The following is an 18,458-nucleotide window of genomic DNA, read 5'->3' as shown; positions in this document are numbered from 1 at the left end:
AGTGTAAGTATGTGCTTGATGGTCAGTACAGATTCAGTGGGCCAAAGGGCCTGTTACCGTGCTACATCTGTCTGTCCATGTGCAGCCCCTCCTGACACCGTTCAGGAATCCCATCCACTCCCTCTTCCTCTTCCTCGAATCCAGCTGGTTCCCGGCCCCACGGAGTCGTACCTGATCGTGGGTTCTTTTCCTTTATCCCAAAGATCCTGTGTGAGTTTCCCACAGAATTCCGAGTCAGTCCTGCCATCTACAAGGTCAAGGGTCATCCCTCAGACCCACCCCCACCTCCTCCCCCCCCCCCCCCCCCCCCCCCCCCCCAACCCCCAAACCCAGTCCCTCCCTACTAATGTATGAAAGGGCAGGGGTCCCACCACTGCCCACTGGTCAACATTGGACATCACCTGCTCTCCCGCTGTTTCCATTTGTTCCTGAGCTGCCGGTGTCCCCGTGATCCCACTGACCTCTCCCTCAACGTTCACCCCGTGCCTACCCATGGAGGTGGTGTTGGCTGCACCCCACCCTCGCCCGCCCACCCCCCCCTTCGCCCCGCCCCCGTCCTCCATCTCTTTCCCCCCCCCCCCCCCCCCCATTTCACTGCATCCATCCCTGAGACTGGAACAGCCCCCACACGGTGGTGGGTTACACCCCCCCACCAGACTCTGCACCAGGACCTATAACGCTCCCCCCCCCCCCCCCCCATTGCTCACCCCTCTCTCCCATCGCAGGGGACCAGGACTTTGAACAGATCGACTTCATCGACAGCAGTGTGAACGGGGAGGAGGAGGAGGGGAGAGCGGAACCGTTCACCCCACAGAACCGGCACCCACACCCGCAGCAGGTGAGCCCCTCCCACACACACCCCCCTCCCGTACACACGCCTGCAGCGGGTGAGCCCTTCCCAGGGCACATGCCCAACGGGGGGCGGTGGGGGGGGGGGGTGCGGGGGTGTGGGGCTGAATTCAGGACCTCTCACCTGGGGCAGGGCTGCTGGAGCTGTGGACTATTCTGAATCATTGAGGGTCCTTGCCTGACATGGTCGCTGCAGGAATGCAGACAGCGCAGCCTCAACCTGTGCACAGCAAGATCCCACAGTGAGGTGCATGAATCCCAAGGGGCAGAGATGGGGTGAATGGTTCGCAGTCTTTTTCCCAGGGCTGGGGCCCAAAAACAATGGGACAAAGGTTTACAGTGAGAGGGGAGAGACTTAATTGGAACCCGAGGCACAATTTCACCCAAAGGGTGGTCTGGACGTGGAACGAGCTGCCAGAGGAAGTGGGTGAGGCAGGGACGTCAACAACAACACTTGGACAGGTCCCTGGATGGGAAAGGTTCAGGGACATGGGCCAAACGCAGGCAAATGGGACTGGCTCGAATGGGAATCTTGGTCGGCATGGACCAGTTGGGCCGAAGGGCCTGTTTCTGCTGTGAAGCAGGGTGAGGATGAACATGGAGCCTGAAGCCCCTAACCCCGTGTACCGAGACCCCTCCACCACTGACCACTGGTCTGCTGCATGGGGTATCCCTGCAGGGAGGCCAGAGCCCCCGTCCTGGGGTGTGACAGGATGACCCCCCCCTCCCCCCAAAGCACTGGCTGGGAGGAGCAGTAAACCAGGGGGAGGGTCTCTGCCGATCACCCCCAGGTGAGGCTGTCTCCTCACCCCTGTTGTGGTTCCCCTCTCCCCTCTCGGACGCAGTATCCCCCCACTGTGAGCTCTCAGGACACTGCTGCCTCTGCTTCCCTTCCAGGACCAGGACAAGGTGCGGAGCCAAAACAGCCCGGACAAAGGGTAAGGTGGGGGGGGCGGGGGGGGGGGTGTCGGTGGGGAGGTCAGATTGGGGGAAGTCGAGAGGGTTTGGGGGGATCAGGGAGGGGGTTGGGGAGCTCGGGGGGGGAGGGGGAGCTCAGGGTTGAGGAGGGGTTCAGGGTGGAGGTTGGGGTGGTCAGGGAGAGGGGTCAGAGGTTGCAGAATGGGAGACCATTTGCCCCTCGAGCTTGCCTCATCCTTCCAGGGCAGGGTGTGGATCTGGGAACCTTTGCCCCCACCAGTGGGCACCCCCTCCCCCACCCAGAGCCCATCGGACAGATGGCTCCAAGCCGACCCCCACGTCTACAGACCACCACCCCCCACGTCTACAGCTCCAACGTTCGGGACCCCCCCCCCCCCCCCCAGTTGCCCCACTAACCTGCTGTAGAACCTCTCTGGCCAGGGTGAGACCACTCAGCCCATTGATTGTGTGCTAGCCCTGGTGCTAGCCTTGGTCACCATGGGGTCATCATTGAGAACAGGTGCTGGGGTAGGGGGTTGGAGAGGTTGGTGTGGTGGCAGGTTTGGGGGGTGGGTGGGTGTTGCCGAGGAGAGGGGTTGCAGGGGATGAGGGGTTGCAGGGGATGAGGGGTGGTGGGCAGAGCTGCCAGTGCTCACCACCACCCCCCCCCGCCCCGGGGTTGTGTGCCCACCAGGCCGAGCGAGGAGGTGTCAGGAGGCCGGTACGAGGGGGTCCGGGACGGGGAGGAGCGGAGGAGACCCGAGACCCTGCAAATCTGGCAGGAGCGGGAGAAGCAGAGCCGGACCCAGACCGCCGAGCGCCGGGAGAGGTGAGTGGGGGGAGCGGTCTGCCCCCAGCTGGTGAATAACCCCCCCCCCGCCACCCAACAGACCTTCACCCCCCCCCCCTCGCTCTCTGACCCTCCTCTCATTGTAAGAACTAGATTCTGATTGCACAGGAGGCCACTCGGGCCATCCAGCCTGTGCTGGCTCTGTGAGCGAGCTCCCCAACCAGCCCCCCCTCCGCTCCCTCCCCACATCCCGACACGTTCCCCCTTCCAGTGTTTCCCCCCCATATTCCTTCCAGAATCCGCTCCCACCGCCCCTCCAGGCAGCGCATCCCCGATCACAACAACTCGCTGCGGAGAAACATTCCCCTCCTCCCCCCTCTGGTTCTTCTGCCCACCCCCTTCACTCTGTGTCCCCTGGGCACCCACCCTCCTGCCCCGGGAACAGTTCCCCCCTCATTCACTCCATCCCAACCCTCCCTGATTCCCAACATCTCCATTAAACCTCCCCCGAACCCGCTCTGTGGGAGTGGCCCTGGTCTCCCCATGGAACTGAACCCCCCTCCCCTCCCTACTCCCACTCTCTGCCCCCCCCACCCCCCCCCCACAGGACCGTCCCGGTGACTCCCACCCCACCTCTTCCAGACCCTGATGTCCTGCCCACAGTGAGCACTGAGCCCCCTCTGTGTTTCCTGGTTCTCCCTCCCCCGGGCAGGAAGGGTCTCTGGTGGGTGCGGGACCGCTGACCCACTGTTTCTTTCCCCAGGGGCATCAGTATCAGCTCTGCAGGCAAATCTGCCACAGTCGGCCCCCCAGCGCAGAGTGAGCTGGGCAGCAAACTGGGCACTGGGTGAGTGGCTGGGGGTGGGAGGTTGTGGGGGGAGAGGTGGGGTGGGGTGCAGAGGGAGAGTGTGACCCTGAGCTGTTGCTCCAAACCCCGTCCGCTGATTCTCTCCACACCCACCCCAGCCCCGCCGCTGGAACCCCAGCTCAGGACCCCGTGCTGAGACCTCCAGCACTCCCCCCTTGCTGGACTGCCCCCACCCAGCAAGGTTAATCCCTTCCCTGCAGTGGAAGACGGTTTTTTTCACTGAAAACGTTCAGTTTTTATTTCACAATAGCACTGGTGCAACAAAGTTCTAGTTCTATATATCCGTATGTGTGGGAAAAGTCACCCACCTTCCCCTGGCTCTTGTTGGCCTTACCCTGTGCATTTAACTGGAAATTCGCTGCATTACACGAAGCTCTCTCCTCCCCTCCCCCGTCCACTCCCCCACTTGGTCAGTGTTGTTGCCGGTGGAACAACAGTACAGCACAACACCAGGCCCTTCGGCCCACAACGTTGTCCTGAAAACGATGCTGGACTAAACCAAATCTCTTCTGCCTGACATTCGTGTGTCTAACAGCCTCTTCCCCACCATTATCACATCTGCCTGTACCACTACCCCTGGCAGCCTGTTCCAGGCACCCACCGCTGTGTGTGTGTGTGTGTGTGTGTGTGTGTAAAATAAAACAAGAATCCTGGTCCTTTAAACTTTCCCCTCTCACCTTAAATGCACGTCCTCTAGTATTTGACATTTCCACCCTGGGGAATGGATTCTGACCGTCTGCCCTTCCTTGGTCTCTCCACAGAGGACATATCCCACCCCAGTCCTCCCGGCTCCATCCGGTGGAACCCCTCTGCACTGACTTGCAGCCTGTGCCCTCTATCCCAGGGCACAGGCTGGAACTGCCCTCGGGCTCCAGGCATCTCTCACAACACCTGCCCCTTGTCGCCCAGCTCCCTGCGGCAAAGCCCTGGATTAACTTCTGTGCCCCCGCAACCTGTCTCCCTGGACCCCTGTCCCCCAACATCTGTCTCCTCCAGCACAGCTTCCTCTGCCCCACCCAGCACCTCATCTAACCCCAACCTGCTCCTCGGTCCAGCGTGCTGCCTCCATCTCCGCAGAGGATGCACACAGTCCAATTCTTCACCTCGGACTTCCCTGCAGCTTGTGAAGGGCAGGGGTCCAGGACCCCCAGGAACAATGAAGACCTGTTGATTCTTCCGTCCTCTTTGGTGGCTGGTGCATTATCCCAAGGAGTTTATCTCAGGAGTGAGAGGGTTATTTCTGTCCTGTTCTCTCGGTGCTGAGATGCCGCAGAGAGCACTGGCAGCCTGGGTGACCGGCAGGGTCCATCACCTCTTGGGTGAAAGGGTGGTGTGGGATCTGGGCCTGACACTGTGGACTCCTGGGTTCATTGCAGGAGGCTGGGGTACAGCGTCTCGATGTGATTGTTTACCAGGTCACTGAGATCACCCTGGACCCCCACCCCCCGGGCAGTTCCCACCCAGTTCCTGGGAGAAGAGAGTGATGGAGGCACTGGGTTGACTTGGGTGGGGGGGGGGGGGGGGGTGGTGTGATTGAGGTGACCCCAGCCTAGGTTCTGGGAGGGACGGACGGGGGAGATGGTGAAAGATTCCCTGGGGCTGCCCAGCCCAGTGGGTGGGGTGTATCTTGGGAGAATGGGCTGGGATTTTCCTGGGGAGTGAGTGCTCGGCCAGGGGAACCGTCCGAGGATGAGGAAGGTGGCATGGACCAGCCCAGATCTTAGAATGTCCCAGCAGCTGCGAGGGATGTTCCAAGAACGTTCTTGTAACAGATGTACAGCACGAAAACAGGCCCTTCGGCCCATTCCACTCGTGCTGACCATGGAGCACCCATTGACACCAATCCTACATTTGCTCTTGGATCTCTCCGGGTTCTGTCTTGGGCCCACGGAGAGAGTGCAGACTCTGCGCACGCAGAGCCCGGGAGACTGGAGCTGGGAGACAGCAGCACTACCCACTGAGCCCCTCCGCAGTCCTGGACTGGTCTGAACCTTGGTCCTCACTTCCCCCCACCCACCGCTCCTCCTCCTCTACTTGGGACACGGCATCAGGAGGGCGGTGATCCCTGACGGGGGGCGGGGGAGGGTTGCCCTAACTGGGAAAGTTTCTAGGTGGGGGGGTCCAGTAATTTTGTTGGGGGGAGAGGTCAAAGGGCAGGGGGCGGGGCAGTCAACGTCTGTGTCACAATAACTGGTTCCCTCTCTCCAGGGGCTGCACCGGGAACAGCGCAGGAACCCCGTCCCCGCCAAAGGTGAGGCTCCTCCCTCCCCCCTCCCCCCCACTCCTCCTCCCCCACCCACCGCTCCTCCTCACCCCCCCCCCCCCCACACCCTGCAGCTCCCCTAATCCTTGTGCTTTGTGTGTAGGGCGATAGACAGGTGAACACTGACCCCGGGGGCCCTGCGGTACCAGCTGCTCGACCAGGTGAGTAAGGCGAGGTGCTGCTGGGGTTTCTCTTGCTCCGTGGGGGACCTGTTGCCGTCAGTGACTCACTTGTGGCTTTTTGCAGATCGTGCTCCCCCCTTCAGCGGTGACCCCCCCTCCAGCGGTGACCCGGGACCCCTGCACAAACCCAACAGCTTCCTCTTCCGATCGTCAACCCGCGGTAACTTAAAGTCCACCTCAGGTACGTTGCAGCGGTCCATCCCCCCGCCCCCTCTGTCCCCTCCCTGACCCCCCGCCTCCCTCCCCTTCCCACTCCTCCCTCCCTGCGGTCCCCTCCCTCCCCCCTCACCCTCTTTCACCCTCCCCTCGCTCCCTCCCCGCGGTCTTCTCCCTCCCCTCCCTCCCTGCGGTCCCCTTTCACCCCTCCCACCCACCCTCTCCTCTCCCTCAGTCATGTGTTCCCCGTTTCCCACTTCCTCCCTCCCCCCCCCCCCCCCCCACTCCCCCCATGCAGCTCAATTTCTGGAGTGGGTGGGTGTCGCTAACCAGGGACCTTGGCCACAGAAACAGGCCCTGCTGCTGAATCGGTTTCTTTCTCCAGCTGTGAGCCCTGTCTCCCCACTGAGTCCCACCCAGATGTTTGCAGACTTGCCCTTGGACGCGAAGCCAGTGGGGAGATTGCGGAGCCCGGAACAGGGGGCAAAAGAAGAGGAACAGATCACTCAGCTGCGTAAGGTGGGTTTGATCCCCAAATCCGCCGCTGCCTGTGTAGAGTTTCCACGTTCTCCCTGTGACCGCGTGGGTTTCCCCCAGGGCTCTGGTTTCCTCCCACAACCCAACGACGTGCAGGGTCGGTGGGTTAATTGACTGCTGTAAATTGCCCCCAGTGTGTGGGTGAGGGGTGGAATCTGGGAAAGTTGATGGGAGTGCGGGAAGAATTGAGTGGGATGAATACAGGATTACTGTAAATGGGGTGGTTGATGGGCTGAAGGGCCTGTTTTCATCCTGTAGAACTTCATGACCACCTGTGTGACGGGATGGTGCAGAGGGAGCTTCACTCTGTGTCTGACCCCGGGAATGTGTGACGGGACGGTGCGGGGGGGAGCTTCAGCCTGTGTCTGACCCCGGGAGTGTGTGACGGGACGGTGTGGGAGGAGCTTTGCTTGTAACCCAGTGGTGGTCTGTGCCTTTGGTCAGAGCATTGAGTCGAGGTTGAACTGTACGCTGCCCGAGGACCTGGGTGAGGCGTTGAACAACGGCGTGACGCTCTGTCAGTTGGTGAACCATATTCGGCCCCGATCCATCTCCATCATCCACATCCCCTCCCCTGCAGTGGTAAGTGTGGCTGGTTCCACCCTGTGGGGGCACTGCAGAGGGGTGGGAGGGCGAGGGAGGAGGAGGTTGGGGCAGGAGGGGCGGAAATGGCGATTGGAAAGAGTATGGGTGACCATGGTGGGCGGGTGTGGACCTGGGGAGAGGAGGTGGTGGTTTGAGAGGTGTCGGGAGGTGGAGGGAGGGGATGGTGCTGTCCAGTGTGTGGGGGGAACTTGTTCTCACTCTCGACACCCCACCTGCCATCCCTCCACTCCCTCCCTCCCTCATCCCTCTCACCCCTCTGCTCCCCTCCCTCCAACCCCTCCATTCCCCACTGCTCCCCGCCCACCCCACCCCTCATCCCTCTCTCCGCTCCCACCCCATCCCTCCCTCCCCTCCACTCCCCGCCCACCCCATCTCCCACCCCACCCCTCATCCCTCTCTCCCCTCCCACCCCATCCCTCCCTCCCCTCCACTCCCCGCCCACCCCATCTCCCACCTCACCCCTCATCCCTCCACTTCCCACCACTGCTCCCCACCCTTTCACTCTGCTCCCCTCCCACTCCCACCCCTCCCTCCACTTCCCCCTCCCACCTCTCGATCTCTCCCTCCAGCCTAAGCTCAGCCTCGCCAAGAGCAGGAGGAATGTGGAGAGTTTTCTGGAAGCCTGTCGGAAGATGGGAGTTCCCCAGGTAGGCGCCAGACTCCGCCCAGGGTGGGGGGTAGGGAGGGGGTGGGATTGGTGGGGGGGATTTGGAGGGGCTCCGGCCCAGAGACCCACAAAGTGTTGACCGGATCCGGGTTTTCCCCACACAGGGCCGGTGTTCCCATTGGCATCAGGAACCTGGGAATGGTCGGGACCTGTTGCGGTGACCCCCCCCCCCCCCCCCACCCACCCCACCCACACACCCTGTGAGGGGGACCAAGGTCGGGGGTCAGGAACATGAACCCCGTTAGGGTCGGGGGTCAGGAACATGAACCCTACCAGTGCCAGGGTCGGGGGTCAGGAACCCCACTACACTGCGAGGGAACCTGAATGGACGATTTAACTGTAACGGTTGTACAACCCGCGTCCTGTCCCGGTGTTTGGAGCCGCCGGGCACCTGCTGTGTGTTCTCCGTGCTTAATCACTACTCTCTCTGCCTCCCTTCACCAAACCCCCCCCCCCCCCATCACTCTCGCTTCTCCTCCCCCCCTCCCCGTGTGTGTCTCTCTCTCTTCCCCACCCTCCCCGTGTGTCTCGTCTCCCCCCCCCCCCCCCCCCCCGTGTGCCCCCTACAGCTCGACCTCTGCTTGCCGTCCGACGTGCTGCTGGGCCGGGTGTCCCGGCTCCGAGAGACGGTGCGGGAGCTGCTGGAACGGGCGGAGGCGGCGCCCGACTCCCCGGCGCACCGGCTCGCCGGCTTCTCCGCCTTCTACGTCTGCTTCATGCTGCTGCTTTACCTGCTGTACCGTCAAGTCCCGGCCTTCTAGCTGCGGGAGGGAGGGGATGGGGGCGCCGGACCCCCGCCCACCGCAGGCCAGCCCGGGAGGGGTCCGGGAATAAATCGAGCGGGGAAGGTGGACGATCCGGGGTGTGGGGGGGGGGGGTGGGAGAAGAGAAGGGGTCAGACCGGGGCTTCAGAGGTGTAGGGAGCCGCGTCCAGGTCTGCGGGTCCCGGCGGCGGACCTGTCCCTGGGGGGGTCGGGTATCTGGGTCCTGGGGACGTGGTCCCGGGGGGAGTGGGGTCGGGTGTCTGGGACTGGTCGCCCCCCCCCACGGGTCCGGTGTAATTTATTTTGTGGGGGGGCCGTGCGCTTCCCGGGGTCAAACCCTGAACTGTACAGAAGTGTAAATACGGTCGGTGCCGGCGGTGCCTTAATAAAGATGCATTTCTGCATCGTCCGAATGCAGTGACTCGGGGAGTGGGGGGGGGGGGGGGGGATATGTGGGGGAGGGGGGTGATGGGGGAGATATGTGGGGGGTGATGGGGGAGATATGTGGGGGAGGGGGGTGATGGGGGAGATATGTTGGGGGGATATGTGGGGGAGGGGGGTGATGGGGGAGATATGTGGGGGAGGGGGGGGGAGATTCGTCGGGAGAGGCCGGTTTGTCCGCACGCTGTCTGCACTGTCCGCTCCGCTCTGTGTCCCGTCCGCCGCCGCTTCGTGCGTCGCGTCGCGTCCCCGAGCACGGGGCGCTCAGCCCGCCGGGGGAGGAGGAGGGTGGAGTTGGGTACCCGGCGGCTCTCTGTTTCGTATACAGACCCCCTACCCACGGGCGAACGCCACCCCACCCTCCCCGGTCGGACCACCCGGGGTCCCGGCTTCCCCTCCCGGTCCCGGTGTGCCGGAGGGGGGGGGGGGGTGGTCACGATTCTGTTCCAGTCGGGAAGCCCCGGACCGCGCGGACCTCTGAGAGACCCACACCGACTGGTGGATTCAGGTAAAGAGCCGGAGTGACCTCCGGGGTGGGGTGGGGGGGGGTGCATGGTGGGGGCTCAGGGCGATGGACGGCGGTGTCTGCATGTGGGGGTCGCTTCCCGAGGCTGATGTGAGCCAATGGAAGGGAATTCGCCGCTCCCTCCCCGCTCCCGGTTGTGGGTCCCTCCGTCGCTCCGGCCCCCTCCTGCATGGATTGCTTGTAGCTGGGAGCCGTGTGAAGGGGCGTTTACCGGAGTCACAGTCCAGTGGATTTGGGGTGGGGGTGGGATTGCGGCGACCCTCCCCCACCGGACTCGGCCGAGCGGGGCCGGTCCCACAGGCGCACTCCGTCCGAGGACTGTCCTTCCGCAGTCCACCGTCCCCTCCCCCCGTCCCCCTCCCCCATCTCTCCCCCCTCCCCCCGTCCCCCTCACCCCTCTCTCCACCCGCCTCTCCCCCACTCGCCCCCCACCTCCGCTGCCCGTCCTTAGGATCTCAGCGCCCCACTGAGCCCGGTGACCATTTCCGGCCGCCCAGGGGCCGTTCCAGCGATTCACCCCCACCCCGGAGAACCCCATCCCCGCCCCCTCGCTCTGAGACCCCCCCCCCGTCCTAAAATCTGCGCGGTTCATACCTCTGTGACACGACCTTGTCCCAGTCTGACCCCATTTACCCCCCACTCCCGGCTTGCTCCCTCCCCCCCTCCCGCATGTTGTGTCTCGGTGAACGTTCGGTGCGTGGGGCGTCGCCCCCCCCCCCCAACCCGCCACAGCCTCTGACTCTCGGCCTTACCCCCCTAGGACGCCCTGTGCCGGTCTCAGCACATCCTGGAGGAGGACGGGCTGCTGAGCGTGGCGGAGACAGTGCGGCACCTGGAGCAGGCGGCGCGGCCCAAACCGGTGCGGCTGGCGGAGGGAGACTGAGGCGGTCGGCGGCGGGGCCGGTGCGGGGACGCGTCTACAGCTCGGGACCTCGGAGCTGTCTCCTGTTCCCCTCCCCCCGAGACCTGATGCCCTGGCACTGAGGGAGGGCCGCAGGTGCCGTCTCCACGCACCGGGCACCGCCGTGGACGGAGGCCCTTCAGCCATCGAGTTTGTACTAGCTCTGTAAGAAGAATTCACCCACCCTCTCCCCAAGGTCCCGAAAATGCTCACCAGCTCCCTCCAAGTGCCCCCAGCACCCCCTCCCGCCGGGACATCCCACCGCCCAATCACTTACTTTGTTTAAAAGGAATATTTTCTCCACAGACGCTGCCCGACCCGCTGAGTGTTAACAGCAGCTGCAGCTTTCTGCAGTCACCACCTCCCCCCATGGGAACGGTTTCTCTTCATCTCCTCTGTCCCTATGTCAGGTTCTCTCGCACCCATCGCTGCTCCAAGAACAGCCGCGGCTTCTCCAGCCAGTCCGCAGAGCTAAAGTCTCCCGTCTCTGGAGTTATTATCGTTCCCAAGGTGCGGTGCCCCGGCCACGACCTAGCCCGTGCTCTATACAGGTCCGCTGTGTGCCTCTGTTGATGGAGTCCAGCGCCGTGTATGGACTTAACCCCCGCCCCCCCCCAAACCTACCCCGCCACGGAACAATGCACCGACACCCCCGTCTCTCTGTTTCTGCACCATTACCCCCTGGTTTACGCTTCTCTTCCCAACGACGTGTAACCCCGCGTGTCTCAGCAGGGAATCCCACCTGCCCGCTCCCCCACCACCGGTCCCGCCTGAGAGTCGCTGCCTGCCCGCCTCACTGCCTCTCCCGGTGCGGGGACCGTGCCCCCTTACACCCAAGCCTCTCGCGTCAGATGTTTTCCGTGCCCTCGGGTAGAGGGCGAGACCCTTCTGCCACTCCCACCCACCCACAGGGGAGGGGCTGTACCTGAGGCACCCTCACTGAAAGGTGCTGGCTGCTGTTCTCACTTGTGGGATCTTGCTGTGCCCAGATAGGCCTCTCAACTTCTTCAGCGTCAAGCGTCAAGCGTCCTGCCAAAACCGCGAGGGGCTTCAGCCTGTCCCGGGTGGCGAGGGGTGGGGGTGGTGGGTGCCGGAGGAACGGATTGCGGTGTGTCTCCCCCCAGCGGGGGCATTGACTGTTCGACTGTGGCAGGTATCACAGCCTCGGTCCGGCCGCTTCGGCTCGCGGGCGCCCTCTGCCCCACGCAAACGGGGAACCCGCGCGGTCCCCCCCGCCCGTCCGTGGGGCTGTCAGGTGCTGGGACGCCCCAAGGTGGCGAACGGCGCTACAGAAATGCAACTTCCGTCCGTGTTTGTGTTATTAAAGGCGGGTTTGTTACAACATTCGGACCGGTAACGTTTTTACTTCCCGGACGGGCCCGGGCCAGCCTCGGGGGGTGGGGGAGGGGGGGGGGGGCCGTTCCCCTACCGGGCGCCCGTCGCCCGTCTGTCGGGGCCCATCAAACCACCCGTCAATCAACAGCCAGTGCCCGCCTCACTGACACAGCGGGCTCTGTGATAGGTCGATTCCACCAACACTCCGCCCATTGGTTCCCTTCGCCGACACAGCCCGCCCATTGGATCAAGCTCACCTCGCCGATTGGTTCCCCTCCCACGGATTTGTCCCCGAAGCCCCGGGACTGGGGCGGCAGCTCCGCACCCAGCGCCCGGCTCCTGCCTCCCCGGGCCCCGGAAGGACGGTTCCAGCTCGTTCTGACAAGGAGTTTATTGAGCAAGTGTAACCCGCCAGCCCTGAGTACAAGGGCCGGGCGGTGACGGTCCAGCCAGCCTCGGTCAGCAGCCTGAGGCACGGTTCACTGGCAGCGCCTGCCCCGCATTCACCTGCTCCCCGGTGCCGGGTCACTGCGGTCGGTGGTCTGAAGGTGGGACGGACAGAAGAGACGAGGTACGCGAACCGCCCTTGTTATGAAGCAAGCTGACCGGAGCCCTCACTGAAGACCACAGGCCGAGTGCTGGACCATGGGGTGAGTTTAGACAGGTACCTGATGGCCAGCATGACCACGGTGGGCCAAAGGGCCTACTTTCGTGCTCTGGGACTGTATGACCAGCCACATAAATGCTTTGGCGAGAGGAGGCCGGGGATCCGACAGCGAGCGACTCACCTCCGGACATCCCAACGCCTTTCCCTCAGCTACAAGGCACAGGTCGGGAGTGGGATGGAACAAGTGGAGCCATCCAGGACAAAGGCTGTCAGCGTTCTCCCCCGTCCAGTGGGAATGAGAACGCTCCATGCACAGACCAGGTCACATCAATGGACGGGGTGCCGGGGGTCTGCACACTTCCCCAGTCCCACCCTGCAGGCTGAACGGTCTCACAGTGAGGGGCACAACTTGGGCCGGAGTCCTGCGGCGTCAGTTGGTGGAGTTGATGACGGAGGTGGGCGAGTTCAGCTCGTGTCTGAAGGACACCCGTGCTTTCTCGCTGAAGTAAGCGCAGTTATCGACAGCTCCGGGCTTGATTTGGCGGACGGAGGCCAGTGTGGTCACAGAACCTGAGGAGAACGCAGAACAACCCCAGGATTAACCCGCGGCACATTGTGCACGAGTGTCTCACACACCCTCATCCCTCGCCGTGAACCGGGCACACTCGCTCCACCCCCGGTCCCTCCGTGAACCATGCACTGGTGTGGGACAGGCAGAGGCAATAACCTGTCAGGGTGCCATGCTGTGTCTAGTGGGGGATCTGCAAGGACTCACGCTCTGGGTCCTGGAGCGGAGAACCTCCGAAATTCTCTGCACAGGGAGGCTTGGGCACCAAGTATTTCAGAACAGGTGGGGAGATTTTCAGGTGGGAAGAGAATCAATGGACGCGGGGTTAGTTAGTGCGGGAAGGAGGTGCTGAGGTCAACGGTCAGTCCTGGTGTTTCTGAATGGGGGGCAGATCCGAGGGGCTCACTCACTGGAATTCCCCAACTCCAGACCCACCGCGATCCCGAGCAGTCGTCGGTGGATGCCCGGTGGGGGTGGGGTGGACAGTGGGGGTGGGACGTGGTGGGGAGGGGGGTTGAGACGGGATGGGGAATGGGACGGAGCGAGGGTGGTGGTGGTTTTGGGCGTTAGGACGGGGGGGGGGCAGTGGGACGGAGGAGGAGCAGGGAGGAACGGGACGGGGGGGGGGAGGTGGGGGACACACTCACCCTGCAGGCTCTGGCCCTTGGTGATCTTGCTGCGCTCCTTGCGCCTGCTGTACCAGGGGAAACACGTCAGTACGTTCACACCCATCGCCAGGCCCTGCAACAAGGTACCGGAGGGGGTCAGCACACAGCCCCTACCCCTGGGCTGGAGTCACCCATGTACCCCGACCCCACCCCCCCATCATACCTCATCCGGCCAGCCTACCCCTCGCCGACCATAACAATCCTCTTCCCCGTCGCCCCCCACATCACCCCCACGCAACCCCATCGGCCAACACCCTCCCCTCCCCCTCGCCTCCTTCCCTCCCGCCACCCCGGCTCACTCCCACTACAATCCCCCTCACCCCCTTCCCTCCCCTCCGTCCCTCTTCCCTCCCTCTTGCCCTGCCTCCCTCCCCCGTTCCCCTTCCTTCCTGGCCCTTCCCTTCTTCCCCCTGCCCCCCCCTCCCTGCCGCCCCTTCCCACCCCTCTCCCCTCTCTTCCTTCCCCCTCCTCCCCCCTCCCTCCCCTTCCTCCCTCCCCCTCCTACCCAACCCTCCCCTCCCCCGCCCCGTCCTACCCTCCCCCTCTTCATTCCCTCCCCCTGCCCCTCCTTCCTTCTCCACCTCCGTCCTGTCCTCCCCTCCCCCCGGCAACCAACCTCCCTCCGCGGGGCTGGGCGCCTGCCGTCCGTATCCGAGGAACAGTCGCGCCCGACCCTGGATGTCCCGGGACAGGACGGGAGCCAGCAGGGGTTCCGTCTCCTGCCGCCGCTGCCCACGGGGCTACAGACCCCCTCCCCTCCGCACTCCTGGTCCCCCCCAACACACACACTCCCGATGACGCCACTCGACACACCCCCGGTCCAGTCACACCCCCAGTGCTCCCCACCCCCACCCGCACCTCCGTCCCACACCCCAACGCCCCGTGCCACCCCACCCCCAATCCCACCCAGTCCCACCCTGTGTCCCCCCACTCCCACTCCGTCCCCTCAGTCTCACCCCCCCCCCCCCAGTTTCACCCCAGTTCCCACGCCGCACTCCCACCCCGTGTACCCCCGGACAGAGCAGGGAGTGACGCCGTTACCGGTGCCAAGTGACAGGCTGTTTAATCGCCAGAACGGGCTGAGCTAAACCCGCGGGATTCACTCCTCACCTACCCCCTGCCCCCGGTTCTCCTCTGACCGAGCCCGGAGCGGCCTCTGGGCACATCCAGCAGCGCTCGGCGTCCCCCCGCTCGCTCACGGCCGGTGCGCAGACTGGGGCGGGGACGGGGCTGCAGATCCAGCCCAGCACCGACTGCAGTGGCAGAGCGACCGCGGGAGCCCAGCCAACATTCTTGAGCGAAGCCGGCCTCTCCCGCGGGCTCCGCAATGCTACAATGTGATCGGCCCGTCAAACGGCCCTGCTCAGAGGAACCTCGGCAGCGCCGGCCGCTGACCGCCCCCCGGGCTTGGGCGGCTCCCGCAGCGGGGAGCGGGTCCCGCCCAGGGCGGGAGGGGACACAGAGGTGGTACCACTCCTGAAAATGGAGTACATACAGAGGGATAGGGGCCGGAGGGGGTGACAGAGACGGGGAGGGGTGTAGGGGCCGGAGGGGGTGACAGAGACGGGGAGGGTTGTAGGGGCCGGAGGGGGTGACAGAGACGGGGAGGGGTGTAGGGGCCGGAGGGGGTGACAGAGACGGGGAGGGGTGTAGGGGCCGGAGGGGGTGACAGAGACGGGGAGGGGTGTAGGGGCCGGAGTGGGTGACAGAGACGGGGAGGGGTGTAGGGGCCGGAGATGGATTTGAAAAGTACCTGGGCTAAGATGCAGTTAAACACAATCTGGTCACTGAACTGTTGGATTTCTGTAAGTCTGCACCAGGTTCACTGATGGACTGACCCAGTCCGGCCAACACACGCCTCCGAGCCGTGTGGAAGTATCCCAGCTAGAGGGAACTGAGGGTAAATTTGAAGGGGACGGGGGCCGTTACCAGCGTCTGCTGGGGGTCCGGGATGGGGAGGTGGGCTTCAGTTTGTCGGGAATGGGTTTGCGGGTCTGGAGCTTACGGACGAGGTGAGATCGGGGAGAGGAGCGGGGGAGTCTGTGTGCGTGAACACACGAGTGGGAGCGTGTGTGTGTGTTGGGGGGGGGTGCTTGTGAGTGTGTGAGAGAGGGGGGAGGCGTGTGTGTGTGAGAGAAAGATAGATAGAGAGACGTGTTCTCAGCTGGAAGACCAGCCCATGCGGGGACTGTCAGCAGTTCTGACGGAAACCCCCAGACGAGTCGGCAGAGGCAGCGAGCGCCCCGCTCCGGTCTGTGAACCTGTTCTGTTTGACCCAGGGAGAGGCTCAGTGCCCCTCAGTCACCCGAACACACCGGTCGCCCGCAGTCCCGGTGTCCACAGGCACCGGCCGCCGCGGCCCTGGTGTCCGGATACAAGCTGCTATGTCCTGGGTCGGGGGTTTGTTAATTCGTTTTCCACCCCTCTCGGCTCTGGGTCGAATGCCGGCAGGTGTGTTCCTGCAGCCCTGATAGGGAAGGTTCTGCTCCCGTTCCTCAACAGTCCGCACTGGAGGATTTGATGGGATCTTGATGTTCATGGATGCCTGTGGAACGGGTTCAGTAAACCCCGCCGGGAGCTGGCGGCAGACGGTGACGTGAGAGCGCCAGGCGAGAGCAGAGCTGGGCATCAGTACTGCGTGGGAAATAACCAGTGTTGTCACCCTGGGCGCCTGCCAACTCAGAACGGCCTTCGCCAGCTCGGCTGCCCAGCCCACCGAAGGAAGCTCAGACCAGCAGGGCGCCTCACCACCCGCACACCAGAACAATCAGAATCAGACTTGTTATCACTGACTTATTAGTTGTGAAACGTGTTGTTTTGTGGCAGCAGGACTGGGGAAAGACACAAAATTAATGTAGATTGCAATGTAAATAGTGGAAAATAGAAGGAATAACGAGGCAGTGTTCATGGGTTCAGGGACCGCTTAGAATCTGATGGCGGAGGGGAAGAAGCTGTTCCTGGATCGTTGAGTGTGGGTCTTCAGGCTCCTGTACCTCCTCCCCGATGGTATTAACAAGGGCATGTCCTGGATGGTGAGGGTCCTCAGTGATGGATGCTGCCTTCTTGAGGCAATGCCTCTTGAAGACATCCTCGATGGTGGGGAGGGTTGTGCCTGTGATGGAGCTGGCTGAGTCTACAACCCTCTGTAGCCTCTTGCGATCCTGCACATTGCAGCCTCTATAGCAGGCGGTGATGCAACCAGTCAGAATGCTCTACGCTGTACATCTGTAGAAATTTGCAAGAGTCTTTAGTGACAGACCGAATCTCCTCAAACTCCGAATGAAGTAGAGCCACTGGCGTGCCCTCTTCATGACCTCTCCCACCACCCCCACACACACACTCACAAACCTCCCCCGACCCCCCCTCCCCACACACTCATAAACCTCTTGTAGTCAGGTATAACAGTGGGGGGTGGGCACGGTGTAGTCAGGTACCGTGGCGGGGGTGACACCGTGTAGTCAGGTACAGTGGCGGGGGTGACACCATGTAGTCAGGTACCGCGGCAGGGGTGGGCACGGCATAGTCAGGTACCACAGCCGGGGTGGGCGCAGCGTAGTCAGGTACCACGGGGGGGGGGGGGGTTAGCACGGTGTAGTCAGGTACCACAGTGGGGGTGAGCACACTGACCAACCTAACCCCTCCCTCCAGACCGACCAGCTACAATTGACCCCTCCCTCCAGGGACACAGACATAAATCCAAGGCCCCTCTGTTTCTGCACATTCCCTAGTGCCCTACCATTCACTGTACGTGTCCTACCCTGACTTAACTTCCCAAAAACCAGCCTCCTCTCCTTGGACTCTGTCTTTACCTCTCGCTGTCTTGGTGTAGCAGCCAGCATAATCAAAGACCCCACCCACCCAGAACATTCTCTCTTCTCTCCTCTTCCATCGGGTAGAAGATACAGGAGCCTGAGGGCAGGTACCACCAGGCTCAAGGACAGCTTCTATCCCACTGTGATAAGACTATTGAATTGATCTTTTATACGATGAGATGCACTGCACTTTCTCTGTAGCTGTGACACTTCACTCTGTACTGTTACTGTTTTTACCTGTACTACATCAATGCACTCTGTACTAACCCAATGTAACTGCACTGTGTAATGAATTGACCTGTACGATCGGCCTGCAAGACAAGTTTTTCATTACCTCGGTACAAGTGATAATAGTAAACCAACACCAATACCAATACCAAAATGCATCAGCTTGAACCTGTCCGGATTAAATTCCATCTGCCAACGTTCCGCCCAACCTACCATCTGAGTTATACCCGCTGTAGCCTTGTACGACTGTTCTCACTATCCACAACATCACCAACTTTCATGTTATCAGCAACTTTGACCACTTTGCACTACAATGAACTTTGATAAGATAGTTTATTTTTGTTCTAATTGTGTTCTTTCTTGTATAATTTTGTGTAATTTATGTTTTTTTTGTGAATGCTGCTTATCTGATGCTATTGATGCTGCGGGTTTTCAATGTGCACATGACAATAAGCTGGACTTTGATTTAACCTGATCATTCTCGGCCGGTGGGTATGTGACCATGCTTCGCATAGCACCACAGCAATCATGTTTCCAAAATTCATGGGCTGTGCTGTGGGACGTACTGAAGGGGATGTGACAGGCGCCACAGGAATGCACACGTGCAATCTGAACCAATGAGATGATGCAGGCTCGGTGGGGGGGGGGGAGAGAAAGGGTGATTGACAGCACCTTGCGCCGTGGGGTTGCCCAGAGAGGGGCGGTGCCACGCTTGATTGACGTGGAATGGTCCATTGATATACGGAGGCGTCGTGAGGGGGCGGGGCTTATG

General features: G+C 62.4%; 2 protein-coding genes across 3 annotated transcripts in view; one reads left to right on the top strand and one right to left on the bottom strand.

Moving 5' to 3' along the window:
- The window catches only part of LOC127586610 (leucine-rich repeat and calponin homology domain-containing protein 4-like), a 37,431-nt gene extending 25,627 nt beyond the window's left edge, over positions 1-11,804 (top strand). The window contains exons 9-19 of one of the 2 annotated variants that reach the window (XM_052044718.1): positions 726-838; positions 1,747-1,787; positions 2,462-2,596; positions 3,321-3,404; positions 5,634-5,676; positions 5,792-5,849; positions 5,935-6,051; positions 6,412-6,545; positions 7,008-7,145; positions 7,739-7,816; positions 10,328-11,804. In XM_052044718.1, coding sequence (XP_051900678.1) covers positions 726-838; positions 1,747-1,787; positions 2,462-2,596; positions 3,321-3,404; positions 5,634-5,676; positions 5,792-5,849; positions 5,935-6,051; positions 6,412-6,545; positions 7,008-7,145; positions 7,739-7,816; positions 10,328-10,450 — 1,064 coding nt within the window. In that variant the 3' untranslated portion in view covers positions 10,451-11,804. Of the gene's footprint in view, positions 1-725; positions 839-1,746; positions 1,788-2,461; positions 2,597-3,320; positions 3,405-5,633; positions 5,677-5,791; positions 5,850-5,934; positions 6,052-6,411; positions 6,546-7,007; positions 7,146-7,738; positions 7,817-8,405; positions 9,013-10,327 lie in introns of those variants that run through there. The other variant, XM_052044717.1, reaches the window with a different exon arrangement.
- Positions 11,805-12,045: 241 nt separating this feature from the next.
- On the bottom strand, positions 12,046-14,397 carry LOC127586619 (uncharacterized protein C17orf114-like). The gene is made up of 3 exons (XM_052044730.1): positions 14,263-14,397; positions 13,626-13,719; positions 12,046-12,980 (listed from the first exon to the last, which is right to left on the bottom strand). Exons 2-3 carry the CDS (start codon positions 13,708-13,710, stop codon positions 12,841-12,843), a joined length of 225 nt encoding a protein of 74 aa, XP_051900690.1. The 5' UTR covers positions 13,711-13,719; positions 14,263-14,397; the 3' UTR covers positions 12,046-12,840.
- Positions 14,398-18,458: the final 4,061 nt, after the last annotated feature.

This window comes from Pristis pectinata, chromosome 37 (genome assembly GCF_009764475.1).
Source record: "Pristis pectinata isolate sPriPec2 chromosome 37, sPriPec2.1.pri, whole genome shotgun sequence".
NCBI lineage: Eukaryota > Metazoa > Chordata > Chondrichthyes > Rhinopristiformes > Pristidae > Pristis > Pristis pectinata.
This window is presented reverse-complemented; position numbering and strand designations above follow the sequence as displayed.